This window comes from Microcebus murinus, chromosome 4, assembly GCF_040939455.1.
Source record: "Microcebus murinus isolate Inina chromosome 4, M.murinus_Inina_mat1.0, whole genome shotgun sequence".
In the NCBI taxonomy this organism is placed as follows: Eukaryota; Metazoa; Chordata; class Mammalia; order Primates; family Cheirogaleidae; genus Microcebus; species Microcebus murinus.
The window spans coordinates 69,985,023-70,000,228 of record NC_134107.1 but is presented as its reverse complement, the minus strand read 5'-3'; the positions used below and the strand labels follow the sequence as shown (position 1 = coordinate 70,000,228).

Below are 15,206 nucleotides of genomic sequence, written 5' to 3'. Positions count from 1 at the left end.
TGGATGCAAATATTTGAGTATTTACTTTATGGTACACATATTTCTTATAATACTATCAGATAAGTCTGTGACTTCAGCACATTAAAAATTGCTGATCTGGGCCGGGCATGGTGGCTCATGCCTGTAATCCTAGCACTTTGGGAGGCTGAGGCGGGCGGATTGCTCAAGGTCAGGAGTTCGAAACAGCCTGAGCGAGACCCTGTCTCTACCAAAACTAGAAATAAATTAATTGGCCAACTAAAAATATATATACAAAAAATTAGCCGGGCATGGTGGTGCATGCCTGTAGTCCCAGCTACTCGGGAGGCTGAGGCAGGAGGATTGCTTGAGCCCAGGAGTTTGAGGTTGCTGTGAGCCAGGCTGATGCCACGGCACTCACTCTAGCCTGGGCAACAAAGTGAGACTCTGTCTCAAAAAAAAAAAAAAAAAAAAAAAAAATTGCTGATCTGGCCAGGTGCGATGGCAAGCACCTGTAGTCCCACCTACTTGGGAGGCCTGAGGCAGGAGGATCGCTTGAGCCTAGGAGTTTGAGGTTGCTGTGAGTTAGGCTGATGCCTCAGTACTCTAGCCCAGGCAACAGAGTGAAACACTCTCTCAAAAACAAATTGCCAATCTATTAAAATCCAAATGACTCAGTGTGATATATAAAACTTTTCATGATCTATGGCTATCGTTCCTATACACACCTTGCCTTGTGCCATTCTGAACGTGCCATGCTTTCAAACTTTCACCTTATACCCATATTACCTCCACCTAGAAAAGAATGCCCAGTAGGTCTCTCATAGGCCTGACAAACTCCTACTTGTCTTCTCCAGGGCTTCAAAATCATCTTCCCCAGGAAAAAAAACTGTTCTAACCAACTTAAGAGTTAATTGCTACCTTTTCTATTCTCCCTCAGCACTTTGTATTAACATGCACTATTACTTTTCACCCTTCTAATCACTGGTTTACATAACTGTCTTTATAAGAATATGAGTATCTTGGGCAAGAACTTAAATCATTTTTTAAATCCCACAATAAATACCCAAATGTTTGTTAAATACATAAATGTTACCTACATGTTGCCTAAATACAATTTTTCCTTAGACTCCATAGACAGGTTCTAGGAGAATGTATATTTTAAGAATTTTCAAACCTGTCTTCATATAGATTTTCAAGGGAACTTGAGATTCAATGGAGGTAAAGACACTTAATCCAGTTTCATTCTCACTTTCTTCACAAAATACTTCAAAGTATCAAAGCAAGGATTATGTCCCTACAATGTGAACAGAACCAAAAGAAGAACATTGGAAGAAGGGTAATAAAATCTAAGAGTTTAACTCTTAAGAGATGGGATCTAGCTCTGTCAGTCACACAGGCTAGAGTACAGTGGCACAATCATAGCTCTCTGCAGTCCTGAACTCCTGACTCAAGCAATCTCCTGCCTTAGCCTCCCATGTATTAATAGTTGAGATTACAAGCATGAGCCACTACGCCTGAGTTTAAACTCTTAATGAAAGAAAAGAAGCACTCTCATTTTATTTCCAATACAAATCCACCTGAGTTATCTTCTCATTTAAAATACACATGTGCATATTATAAATTAGGAGACGATCTCTCTCATTATTTACTAAAACATCTACTAATTCAGAAAAATCCCTCTACAAAGGTATAAACCATACAAAGACAACAACAGTGAGTGGTTCTCTCCAAGGCCAATAGGGTGGGAGGTAGGAATCAGGAAAGTCACTTCCTATTTTTCAAATGTTTCTACATTGTTTCCTTTTTAAAAAAGATTGTTATGTGTTACTTTAACAACTAGAAAAATAGAAAGTAAATTAAAGCCATATTCCATTATTAAAGAAAAAAGTCTTTATGCTATTAAATAAAAAAGTCTAATTATGAAACTATTTCAATATATTATTCTTACCAGACTTAAGACCTGAAATTTTGAAGATGGCACTTGGTTTCCCATTGGTGACAAATCCTAGGAGTTGCCATACTGGCATTCCATTTGAATCAGGATAGGAAAAGTAGACAGATCCTCCCATTCCCTCAGGAAATGGGATTGTTCCCAGCATAAAAACCACAACATGGTTGATATTTTCATAATCAGGCAAGTCAAAAACAAATTTATCCTCTGCCACTTGCTGTGCAGCTGTTTGCACCTAGAAAATAAGAAACTCGTCTTAGTTCAATAGTTTGAGGAGTTTCTATAACTGTTATAATATTGCCATAAGCTCTTACCAGCATAGTCCATTACAGTCGTTATACCAAGTATAATGATGGGTTAACTTGATACTCTAATTATGAAACTATCAAATATACCAAAAAGTGTTAATTCTAAGAGAGAATCCAAAATATATTTAGCCCTGCAATGATAATTTACTGAATGCAATTTTTAAAAATATAACTAAATTATTTCAGAGGTACCCTGAAAGGATTTTACTGACATAAAGACAGCTTCAGAATGTTGTAAAAACGAAAGGTTGTTTAACATACCACCACCAAGCTCTCATCTTCCAATTTAAAGGTAAAGAACCTCAGGTAATTAAAATGGGTAAGTAATCCAGAAGTAATTACAGTCAATCCTCCTTATTTGCACATTCCCTATTTGTGACTTCACCTCACTAAAACGTATTTGTAATCCCCAAATCAATGCTAGCTGCATTTTTGAAGTCAATTCATAAACATGCTCATGGCCAGAACAGCAAAAAATTTGAGTAGACTCACACACTGCCAGCTGAGGTGGGACAAGGCTATGCTGCGCCTTCTTGTTTCACCCCTCATATGATGAACAAATATCCTTTTCAGTCTATTTAATGCCATATTTATTTGCATTTTTGTGCTTTTTCTTGGTGATTTTGCTGTTTAAAATCACCAAGCTCAAGTGCTGACTAGTGTTCTTAAGTACAAGAAGACTATGACATGCCTTACGGAGAAAATAAGTGTGTTGGTAAGTTTTTCTTCAGGCATGAGTTATAGTGTTGTTGGCCATGATTTGAATGTAAATGTATCAGCAACACATATTGAATTATCTTTAAACAGAAACACACAAAACATGCTTATATGTTGATCAAAAATGCTGTTACTAGAGGCTCACAGAAACCTAACCCTGCAGTTTTGCTAGGGGCAATTATTCCATATCCACCACTTCAGTGTTCAGAGACTTTATGGAACACAACTACCAGGAGGAATAAGGATCAACTGCACATAAAAATGTAAAAATTCTACCTTAAGTTTTGTGCGTGAGAACTTGTAAAAGTTTCCTCTTGATTCATTTCACAATATAATTTTCTGTTCTAGAATTAAATATCAATTTATAATATGGGATCTTATTTTGAAGTTTGAGAGAAATCTATTTTCATGAAAAAAATTCTTTTATAATTAGAAAAATGAAAACTGCTATTTCAAATCCATTAGCAAAAAGAAATATTAATTCTGAGAGCAATCAGGTAAATAGGCTGTCAAGAATTTATTTTATATAAGGGTTTTTGGTTTTGTTTTCTAATTGCTATTGCCACTCTGGACCAAAACACCAAATCCGAGTTACTACTATTATTTTTGAAGACTAAACCATTTTTATTGCCTAGAATGCAAATTATTTTGTTCCTAATATTGCCTGGTTGTTACCAAAATGCTAACCTTTTCCCTCTATAATATCCCATCTATTAATACAAGCTTAAGAAAAATATACTGCTCAGTCGGGCATGGTGGCTCACGCCTGTAATCCTAGCACTCTGGGAGGCCAAGGCGGATGGATCATTTGAGCTCAGGAGTTCGAAACCAGCCTGAGCAAGAGCGAGACCCATCTCTACTAAAAAATAGAAAGAAATTAGGCCGGGGGAGGTGGCTCACATCTGTAATCCTAGCACTCTGGGAGGCCGGGGCGGGTGGATTGCTCAAGGTCAGGAGTTCGAAACCAGCCTGAGCAAGAGTGAGACCCTGTCTCTACTATAAACATAGAAAGAAATTAATTGGCTAATATATATATATATATATATATATATATATATATATATATATATATATAACAAAATAGCCGGGCATGGTGGCACATGCCTGTAGTCCCAGCCACTCAGCAGGCTGAGGCAGCAGGATTGCTTGAGCCCAGGAGTTTGAGGCTGCTGTGAGCTAGGCTGATGCCATGGCACACTCACTCTAGCCTGGGCAACAAAATGAAACTCTGTCTTAAAAAAAAAAAAAAAAAAAAGAATATCAATTTTTGAGATGTCACTAGGTCTATTTGCCCTTCATTTTGATTTAATGGGTTCTAACACTCCAGAATTAAACAGCCAAACCCCCAGTAAATCTCATCTGTAAGGAACCTCTATTGGATATCCATTACAGAAGAGTGTTGGGTAAATAGACACAGGTACTGCTACAACTAAATTTTCTTCCAAATTAGTAGACATCATGAGAGAGACATGGATTCTTTTTATAATTTACAAAACACATACCCTTTTAACATCACTCATTAACAACACTCATTCATCTGAGTCCCACACTCCCACTTATCCCAACTTGGTCTTTTCATTTTCTTTATCCAGAGCAGGGGCAATCCAAAATTATCTCACCAGGCCTACCTATTACCACCATCACTACAGGAACCTTCCAGTCATTCAAGAGACAGACAATAAATTTTGAGGCTAGTTGTCTGCAATTTATCCTTGTGATTTCTTAAACTGTGTACAGAATACAGCACATTATCAAAGTTGACTGACTGGCCAGGTGCGCAGTGGCTCATGCTCGTAATCTTAGCACTCTGGGAGGCCTAGGTGGGAGAACTACTTGAGCTCAGGAGTCTGAGATCAACCTGAGTAAGAGCGAGACCCAGTCTCTAAAGTGGGAACCAGCTGGAGGTCATGGTGCGCGCTTGTAGTCCCAGATACTTGGGAGGCTGAGGCTAGAGGATCGCTTGAGCCCAAGAGTCTGAGGTTGCTGTGAGCAAGGCTGAGGCACTGCACCCTACCCAAGGCAAGAGCGAGACTCTCGTCTCAAAAAAGTTGATGGAAAAAAAACCAATTCAACACAAGGGCTGCATCATTTAATAAAGCAGAAAGAAAAAGAACTCCAGGTGAAAGAAGTCAGGTCTGAAAATGGATGTGTGGGTGGTTTCTAAGGAAGCAAACAAGATTCGCCCTGCAAATTATTCCTAAACAATTCCAGGCGCTGATCTCATTTAATTCTAATAACCTGGCGAAATAGATTTATCTCTTACGACCAATAAGGAAACACATTGCTCCTATCCTTCTCTGATCATCTCAGATATGGCTCACAAATAGGTTTCAGGAGTTTCTTTCAGGCGACTTCCAGTTATGTTATGCATATTTTTACAAGGGTCTTTCTAAAGAGACCCACTAGATATGCATTGCCTGAGCACTTTGACAAATAGTTTGCTACAGACTAGATTCACATCCCAGGTTTACCTCTACCTAATTCATGTTATGAGATTAGGCGAGCATTTATATTGCCGATTGAATTTAAATTCCTCAACTGCGAAATAGAAATTAAAATAACCATCTCACGAGTTATGAGGATTGTTCTAGGTGCCAAATAAGGACTACGCAGAGGCTGAAATGAGTAACTGACAAAAGGCATGCATAGCACTTAGCCCAGTACCAGGCACAAAATGCACTCAAATGGCAGCTAATACCCTGCCTCCTATTCAAAGGAATCTGAACATAGTTGGGCAAGTAAGAGCACCCCCGCGTCCCACGCTCCATCCTCACACATCCAACCAAAATACAGACGATGAGTGGGTTTCCCCGCATCCCTAGCGCCGGCACACCCTCCCCTCCCCAGGGTTTTTCGTCCTCAGTAACCCGACCCCTTCCTGATACCGCTCGGCCCCATCCTCACCAGCCTCCCCGCCACCAGGCAGCCAAACATGACGGCGGCGGCTCCGTTCAGCCAGCAGGAACCTGAAGCCTGCGACTAGGAGTCCTGGGGATACTGCCTTAGTCGAGCCCAAGAACCTTCCAGAACTTGCGGGAGAACGTCTGCCCCTTCACTACATAGCGACTGGGCCAGCGGCAGGAACGCCTTCTGCCCCTACGACCTCTGACCTTCCCATCCTAACCAGCGCGCTCCCGAGTACTTCCGGGGCTCCGGGGCTTACACCCGGTTCCCCGACTAAGGGAGAAAGGCGGGCCAGCGCCAGAACAAGACTACAAGTCCCAGAGGGCCCTGCGCCGGTTTCCGGGAAAGGGATTGATAGGATCCCAAGTTTCCAAGAACATGTTACATTATAGAGATTAACAGTGCGCTTTTACAATCATCACTTCGCTAGATCCTTATAAAACCCTACAAGGTAAGTATTATAATCTCAATTTTACAGGCGAGGACATTGAGGCTCAGAGTGACCAGCCGCTAATCTTTACACGGACGTTTAAATGTTGGAGCCCGAATTCAAGTCCTGATCTAAGTCAGTGTTTTTTTTCTGCTACGCAGTATCTCAGAAGTAGTTATTGCTAACCAGTTGTTTTGTACTTGTTTACAATACAATTTTATTATAGTTCTTTACAGCTTCACTGAATCCTCCCGCTAATTTGATGTACAACTGTGGGGGAGTTATCTAACATCTTTGTGCTTCAGTGTCCCCATTTGCAAAATAGTAATTGTGCCTATCTCCTAGGATCTGTGAATATTAAATGAGTTAATATATAAAAAGCACTTAGATAGTGCCTAGCAGTGTTTAATAAGTAGGAGTTTTATTGTAAAATGTCTATTTCTTTTCTAGATGCAGTTGCAAAAAAAGGTTCATAGGAAATACAAAACAATAGTCAAAAGAACTGGTATCAAGTACTCATTGCCACCAACTCTCATTCTCCCTTTCACAGCTTCAATTCCTCTTTCTCTTGGAAGGATGGTAAAGAGTCTGCCTAATTTGAAATATTTGAGCTTAGGCCACTAGCCGTAAGCAGGTCTGTCTTCCCAACCTCAGGTTATATATGGAGGATCAGAGTTTGGAACAGTCCTCTAGCCTCTACTGCAGCTCCATAAATTCTGACCACCTGTCTTACGTCAGATACTTCTTCTCTATGTCCAACATCTCTCTGCCTCCCTCTTATAAAGATATTAGTGACTGTATTTAGGGCCCACTGGCATAATCCAAAATAATCTCCCTGTCTCAAAATCCTTAACCATATGTGCAAAGTCTCTTTTGCCATGTAAGGTAATATTCACAGGTTCCAGGGATTAGGACATGACTATTTGGGGGGGCCATTCTTCAGACTACCACAATAATAATAAAAACTCCACATGTGGGGCCGGGCGTGGTGGCTCACGCCTGTAATCCCAGCACTCTGGGAGGCTGAGGCAGGAGGATCACTCAAGGTCAGGAGTTTGAAACCAGCCTGAGCAAGAGTGAGACCCCTGTCTCTACTAAAAATAGAAAGAAATTAATTGGCCAACTAAAAATATATAGAAAAAATTAGCCGGGCATGGTGGCGCATGCCTGTAGTCCCAGCTACTCAGGAGGCTAAGGCAGAAGGATTGCTTGAGCCCAGGAGTTTCAGGTTGCCATGAGCTGGGCTGATGCCACAGCACTCTAACCCGGGCAACAGAGTGAGACTCTCAAAAAAAAAAACTCCAAATGTGGGTTAAGTAAACATTGTTATTTAACTACATTAAGAAAATGGGAGCTTAGGAAGAGGAGGTGTAAACAGCTAAAAATCCTCTTATCATAATCAATATATGTCAAAACTAATGAATCAAAAGAAGCAGCTGCATATTACTCAGAATTATGAGGTAAATACAAAAAAGGACAGCTAAAAATAGTAAAAGTTATTTCTGAGGAATGGAACATGAGCAGAAAACTGTTTCTTGTTTAAAAGATCTTCGTACTGTTTGACTTTTTAAACTATGTGCCCATGTTAATAACAAAATTTAATTTTATAAACATTTTAAAATGGAGGAATTGGATTACATAATCTCTGAAATTCTCTGCAGTAAATATTCCATGATTCTATGTCTCTTTAGTATTATTATTTTAAATCACAACATCACAGACTCTGAACTTTTGCTGCCTGGAAAAAACACTGTCATGAAATTATCAATAACAACCACCCTAGCATAAGAATTTCAGCTCAGAAGAGACATACTGCTGATTTAAAACTTTCCAAATGATAGTCTGTCTTGAAGGCAAATCCACTTGGCTTTCCCAGTTACTCTTATCACCTGTGGTAAATTGCAAAAATGTCCACAAATTCTTCCTCCTACTGTGTCCATGCTCTTGCAATATGACTTTGTGGCTTCTCACATCAAGAGATGAAGTCTATTTCTTCATCCTCCTGGCCTTCTTACCTGATTTGACCAAAAGAATGCAGCAGAAGTAATGATGTATCAGTTCCAAGCTTAGGCCTCAATAGTACTTGCGACCATCTGCTCTAGTTCTTGGAACTGCACCAATTTACTAGAAGAATGCACCAAATAAAGCCTGCTGGGTAATGAAAGACACCTGTCCGTATTTCCTCAGCCAACAGCCAGTGAATCCCCCTGAGCAAAGGTACCTAGCTGACCACAGACACATGCATGAGCCCACTCAAGACCAGAATAACCACCCAACTGAGCTCAGGCCAAATGTTATAGAATAATGAGTTATGTTGTTGTTTTAGGGTATTAAGTTTTTGGGTGTTTTATTAAGCAGCAAAAGCTAACATCTCTGTAGTTCCTCAACAGTATGAAATTATATTTATTAATTTCCCTTCCCTATAGCAAATACTTGTAGTTATCTATTTAACATCCATTTCCTGCCTTCTTCCTTGTTACCAGAACCCCAGTTTTGTTCTGGTATCTATTCCCTTTGCAGTGATTGGTTTAGGATTAATGCCATCACCTGAGAGGAAGTTTGCTGGGAGCTTCTGGAAAAAGTTTCTCAATCTTGAGAAAAGCATACAAAGAGATAATCACTTTTTTACTCTGTACCTTGACATATCTGAAGGTGACACCTGGAATTGTGCCAACCATCTCGAAAACTCAAAAGGAACAACTTGAGAAAAAACCCAGCACAAGCAGGAAGGCAGAGCAATGGGATGAAAATAAGTTAGATCTTTATTAATGTCTTGTGCTGTTGAACCAACTAGCCCCAGAGCCTATCCTACCTCTATACTTATGGCTGAGATAATATATTTCTTATTGTTCAGTTTTAGTTGGCTTTGTTGTTACTTACAGGTGATGTTGTAATTAGCACAATGTCTGCTAGAATCTAAGCTCCAAGAAGGCAGGGAATGTGTCTATTTTGTTTACCATTATATCTCTAGTGCATAGTCCAGCATCTGCCCCCTCATAGTTTAATAGTTACATTTAATAGTTTACATACTGAGTGAATATAAGTATATTATATCAATAATCATTTATTAAGTACATCTGCAGTTAACACTTGATTAGACAGCATAAAGATCTAATTAGGAGCCTAATTACTCTTGAATGTGAGCCCTTCAAGAAGAGAACCCAGGCCGAGTGCGGTGGCTCATGCCTGTAATCCTAGCACTCTGGGAGGCCGAGGTGGGTGGATTGCTCGAGGTCAGGAGTTCGAAACCAGCCTGAGCAAGAGCGAGACCCTGTCTCTACTATAAATAGAAAGAAATTAATTGGCCAACTAATATATATAGAAAAAAATTAGCCGGGCATGGTGGCACATACCTGTAGTCCCAGCCACTTGGGAGGCTGAAGCAGTAGGATTGCTTGAGCCCAGGAGTTTGAGGTTGCTGTGAGCTAGGCTGATGCCAGGGCACTCACTCTAGCCTGGGCAACAAAGCAAGATTCTGTCTCAAAAAAAAAAAAAAAAAGAAGAAGAAGAGAACCCAGCATGCAGTAGACCTCTACACGTTAACTAAATGTCTTGTCACAGAATTTTGCCAACTCTCCAGCAGGGGGTGCCCATAACTTGTTCTGGGTCCTGGGAATTGTTTTCGCTCTTCAGCCTCTCCTTTGCTGCCTTCCTTCCTCTCTCTCTTCCCCACCTGAAGCCAAGAACCGCAGCAACACAAGGAGAACTCAGAAGGAATTTTTCCATTTTCTGAACTTTAGTGTCTGTCCTGTCCCAGCTTCCAGCATCTGTTAGAGATAGCTGAGAATATGCTTCTATTATCAGAGGAAGTTCTCTTGGGTGAGGGTTAAGCAAATGTCATCTGTAAACAGCCAGATAATAAACATTTTAGGCTTTCAGTGCCATAAAGTCTTTGTCCTGTCATGCCCTTGTAACACAAAGAACTGCTGAACTAACCAGCCCTGGAGCCTACCCTACCTCTGTACTTCTGGCTATTCAAGATAACGTGTTTCTTTATTACTTAAGCCAATTTTAGCAGGCTTTATTATTATACCTGAAAATATAATTAACACAACCCCCCACAACTAGAATATAATCTCCAAAAGGGCAGGGAATTTAATAAGTACATAAATAAAAGCAAAAGTAAAAGAATGGGTGTGAGTGTGACTATGTTCCAAAAAACTTGATTAACAAAAGCAGACGGTAGGCCAGAGTTGGCGACCCCACACTGTGATAAACAAGGCATTGCCTAGGGCAATGGTTTTCAAACTTTAAGGTGAATCAGAATCACAGATGGTGTGATTAGTATATGTATATCCCAAATATTTCATTATTCATTATTTATCTGAAATTCAAATTTAATCTGTGCCTGTATTTTATTTGCAAAGTTCTCGGGTGAGGCAGATGCTGCTGGTCCGGTAACCACGATTTGAGAAACACTGGCCAATATAGTCTCATATTTAAAGAGATCTTGGCCGGGGTCGATGGCTCACGCCTGTAATCCTAGCACTCTGGGAGGCCGAGGCGGGCAGATTGTTCGAGGTCAGGAGTTCTCAGCCTGAGCAAGAGCGAGACCCCGTGTCTACTATAAATGGAAGGAAATTAATTGGCCAACTAATATATAGAGAAAAAATTGGCCGGGCATGGTGGCTCATGCCTGTAGTCCCAGCTACTTGGGAGGCAGAGGCAGAAGGATTGCTTGAGCCCAGGAGTTTGAGGTTGCTGTGAGCTGGGCTGATGCCACGGCACTCACTCAAGCCTGGGCAACAAAGTGAGACTTTGTCTCAAAATAAATAAATAAATAAATAAAGAGATCTTGCCAATTCAGAGATCTTGAGCTGGAGTAAAATAAATACCCATCAGTCTAACTCAAGAATTCTGCACATTCGGCCTATATATGTGAACATGTACCTACTTCAGTCACAAAAAGGTTCTCTGCCTATTTTATGTATTAATTTTCAACAATTATTTATTTGTTCTGCACTTACTCGATGTAAACTTTTTTCTAGACTCTAGAAATAAAGCAAAGAATAAGGGAGACCAGACCATTGCTGTCATGGAGCTGACATTTTGTTGTTGTTTGTGGGAAGATATACCGTGTTTCCCCAAAAATAAGACAGGGTCTTATATTTATTTTTCCTCAAGAAGATACCCTAGGGCTTATTTTCAGGGGATGTGTTATGTTTTTAAAATACAGTGCAACAATGTACATTTATTCAAATAGAGTTAAGTCGTCTTCTTCTGGAACATCATCATAACTCTCCAAATCCCGAATTCTATCCTGAATTTCTTGTGACTCTATTTCCTTTAGAACTATTGGCCCCAGTCTCTCCTGTGGAGCAATAGAGCTCTCATGGGGCAGATGAGAAGGGCTGCTCGTCTTCTTTACCGTTCCACAACGAAATGCATGGGTTGTACAGATACACTGCGTAGCCACGCCCATCACTAGGTATTATTTTCAGGGTAGGGCTTATATTGTGCAAATGCTTAGAAATCCTGCTAGGGCTTATTTTATGGGTAGGTATTACTTTGGGGGAAATATGGTAATTGCACATTTATCTAAGGAGTTACTGGCTGCACACTGTCAAGTATTTACTTAAAACACATAAAACTATGTGTTAGTTCAAATCTCAGCTCTGCACTTAAGACACTGGACAAGTTATTTAATAACTCTATTCCTCAGATTTCATCTGCAAAATAAGGATAATAATTTCTATGTCATGGGGTTGGTTGAATAGTAATTGAAATAACATACATAAGGAACTTACTGCAGTTTGTGGTAAGGAATAAACTGATCAATAGTCAACTAATAGCTACCACTACCGAAACTACAGCAGTTCTCAAAATGTGGTCACTGGGCCAGCACCATCAACAGACCTAGGAACTTATTAAAAATGCAAGTTCTCTGACCCCATGCCAAACCTAGTGAATCAGACACTCTGGGATGGTACAAAGCAAACTGATTTAACAAGGCCTCCAGATGATTCCAATGCATGCTAAAATTTGAAAAACACTGCTAAAGAAGATATAAAAGAGGCTCTATATGTGCTTAAGGGCTGAGAATATTGAGGCCAGTAAGGCATAAATCTTATGTTTTCCCAGGACAGCTTTACATAAGGGAATCAGCTTGGTGCTGTTCAAGCATCCATCACCTCTATATTCTCTTCTGTATGCCTAAAACTCATCAGAAATCCACTTAAACAAATTTCTAAGCTCATTTTTCATTCATTCAACATTTCCTTGAATACATACTATGAGCCAAACAGTGTGTTAAGCATTAGAAATTCAAAACATAAGGAAAGGCTCCTGTTTCAAGAGCTCTTAGTCTGGCACTGATTTTACAGCATAGAAAACCACAAGAGTGCGTGCACTTCAATGAGATGCTAAAATGAGTAGGTTCAACCAGGATATTATTAAAGGAAGTAGAAGGGAGGCAGTAACTCAAAAAGGCAGAGCCCTTCCAGAAGATAGACATTTATTTGTTTTACAAATATTAACTGAGCCCCTAGAATGTGCATGCAGAAAGCAGCCTGACCACCTGGAAAGCCTCTACTACTAGGGAAGCAGCTTGGCAGGAGCTAGTTCTAAAGCTGGCAAGGCCACCAGCAGGAAAGAGACAGAGGCATCAGCCAGTGAGGGGCCCTACCAAGTCCCAGTCTGTTCACAGTTGGCTTCCTGGATGTCCTTGTTCTTGGTTATGGCCCAGAAGACTAGAAGGCACAGCCATAGGAAGAGAGGAGTCCTGGCAGAAAGCTGAGTCAGGACCCAATCTGGGATGGAAACTGCTAAACAGCAGCCCAACAGGCAGCAGAGCTATTAACAAATTCTCCACCACTCCCACCAGTAGACGTGGACGTGAGTTTGGGAGACTCTAATCAGCAATAGTGAGAGTTTGAAGTTGGCTGTGGAAAGTTGTACTAGTATGAGCTAAGATAAACTTTATATAATTAGATCTACTTTGGATTGTTTTGTGTTGTACCCAGCTACATGAAATTGCAGTTTAGCAAAAAGCTTGAGAGTGTATTATTGAAATACACCAAGAAAAAAGATTTTCTAAATAGGATAATTTATTTGTAATGAAGTATAGTAGTTTCAAAATGGAGCAATGGTTTCAAAATCAATCTATCAAAATAATCTGGAGAAGATTTTTAAAAATACTTAATTCTAGTCTCTCAAGTTGGGACTTGGATCTGTTGTATGCTCCCTAAATGATTCTGGTACATTCACTCTTTCCACATTTGGGAACTGCTGCATGATATGGATTTATACAGGGTCCCAAGTAATACAGTGCTTTGCACATCTGACCAGTTAAATGTAAGAATACGTGATCCTCTCCTCTCTGCTGGGAGCTCACATTTTAGGGCAAAGTTAAGAAAATACTATTTTGGAGGACCCTTCACTGAGAGTTTTGACCTTTAAGAGTCATAAACTCTGTATTTCAACCAGATTTATTCAGGAATTAAGGGGAATCCTCAGTGCAGAACTCTTACATAGTTGCTATTTTAAACTAGGATTATTAAGCCTTAACTTGCAACCAGACTCAGAAAGATAAACCAAACCTTTTAACAGTTTAAAAAATGATTAAAAATGATAAAAGATTAAATAATGGCCAATATAGGGTCTCAATTCAGTACTGTACACTTCTTAGAGTCAATGATTTTCTAACCCCAAATTTATTGGTTTCAAAATTAAACACACACATTCCTTCACTCATTCATTATACAGATATATAACAGAAATATAACACGCTACATTTTTTATTCCACACCAATCTAGGGTAACTAAAGCAAGAAAAGTGAAATGAGTCTGCTTTCATTCACCTGAAGTCTTGCTCTGCATCAGAAAATAACCATAAAATACCAAAAATCTTTGTAGAAATATGCCAGCTCAATTCCAAAATGATAGTCATTTTCTAGAAATCACAACAGGGGAAACCCAGAGATGATAACTGAAAGCAGGGGGAATTACAAACTTTACAGAGTTGGAGCTGAGGTCTCTGGTTAGAGAAAGACCAGTATTCATAGCATTTTTCACTTAGGCTTGTTTTTCTGAAAATGTGGATCCACTCCCAATGCCCTTTGTAAAAGCTATCTAGACTCATTTTCCCTAAGTCACTGTGTTTCAAACTGCAGGCTGAGATCCATTCGTGGGTTATGAAATTAATTTAGTGAGTCACAACCAGCATTACAAAAAAAAAAATGAAATAGAAAACTTCAGAATGTGTAAGTATTTCATGGAACTTTTTGTTTCAGGTATATATGTGTGTGTATAATTGGGATATTGTGTATGGTCTGTTTCTTACTGGCGGTTGCATTAAAAGAAAAAGTTCAAAACTTACTGTCCTAGATGATACCTCATCCAAGCCAGAAGATGCAATTAAGCAGAATGACCATCTCCTTTGCCTCAAGTAAGCATTTTAATTTTTTAAAGCACTTCTGGACAAGGTGACCATCAGTTCTTTAGACCTTTGCCTTTCTCAGAAATTTGCTTAAAAACAACTTTAACATCATTGAATGTCTACCAAGACCTTTTCCAATATTCTGTGGCAGATGATACACCCAAGGTTACATCTTAGTCCTTTCTCCATTTGTCAGCTTCAGAGGTGTATGACCCTAGGTAGCAGTACAGGGCACCGAACTCAGAAAGGCCTTGTGCTTGGTTTATTTGTTTATTTATTATTTCTTTTTTTAGAGATAGGGTCTTGCCCTGTCACTCAGGCTGGAGTGCCATGGTATAATCATAGCTCACTGCAGCCGCGAACACCTGGGCTAAAGCAATCCTCCAGCTTCAGCCTGCCAAGTAGCTGGGTTACAGGTATGCGCCACCACGCCTAGCTAATTATTAATACTTTTGTACTGACAGACTCTCAAACTCCAGGCCTCAAGCAATCCTCCTGCCTTGGCCTCCCAAAGTGCTGGGATTACAGGCATGAGCCACCACACCCAGCCCCATGCTT

At 39.9% G+C, this 15,206-nt stretch overlaps 1 protein-coding gene across 4 annotated transcripts in view; it reads right to left on the bottom strand.

Moving 5' to 3' along the window:
* The window catches only part of HIKESHI (heat shock protein nuclear import factor hikeshi), a 36,139-nt gene extending 30,060 nt beyond the window's left edge, over window positions 1-6,079 (bottom strand). For 2 of the 4 annotated variants that reach the window (XM_076002406.1, XM_076002408.1), the window contains exon 1: window positions 5,842-6,079. Coding sequence is in view for 1 of the 4 variants with exons in the window: in XM_012738718.3 (XP_012594172.1) it covers window positions 1,910-2,147; window positions 5,842-5,871 (268 nt within the window). In the remaining 3 variants the exon portion in view is untranslated. Of the gene's footprint in view, window positions 1-1,909; window positions 2,148-5,841 lie in introns of those variants that run through there. The other 2 variants (XM_012738718.3, XM_076002407.1) reach the window with 2 other exon arrangements.
* Between the last annotated feature and the right edge of the window lie 9,127 nt (window positions 6,080-15,206).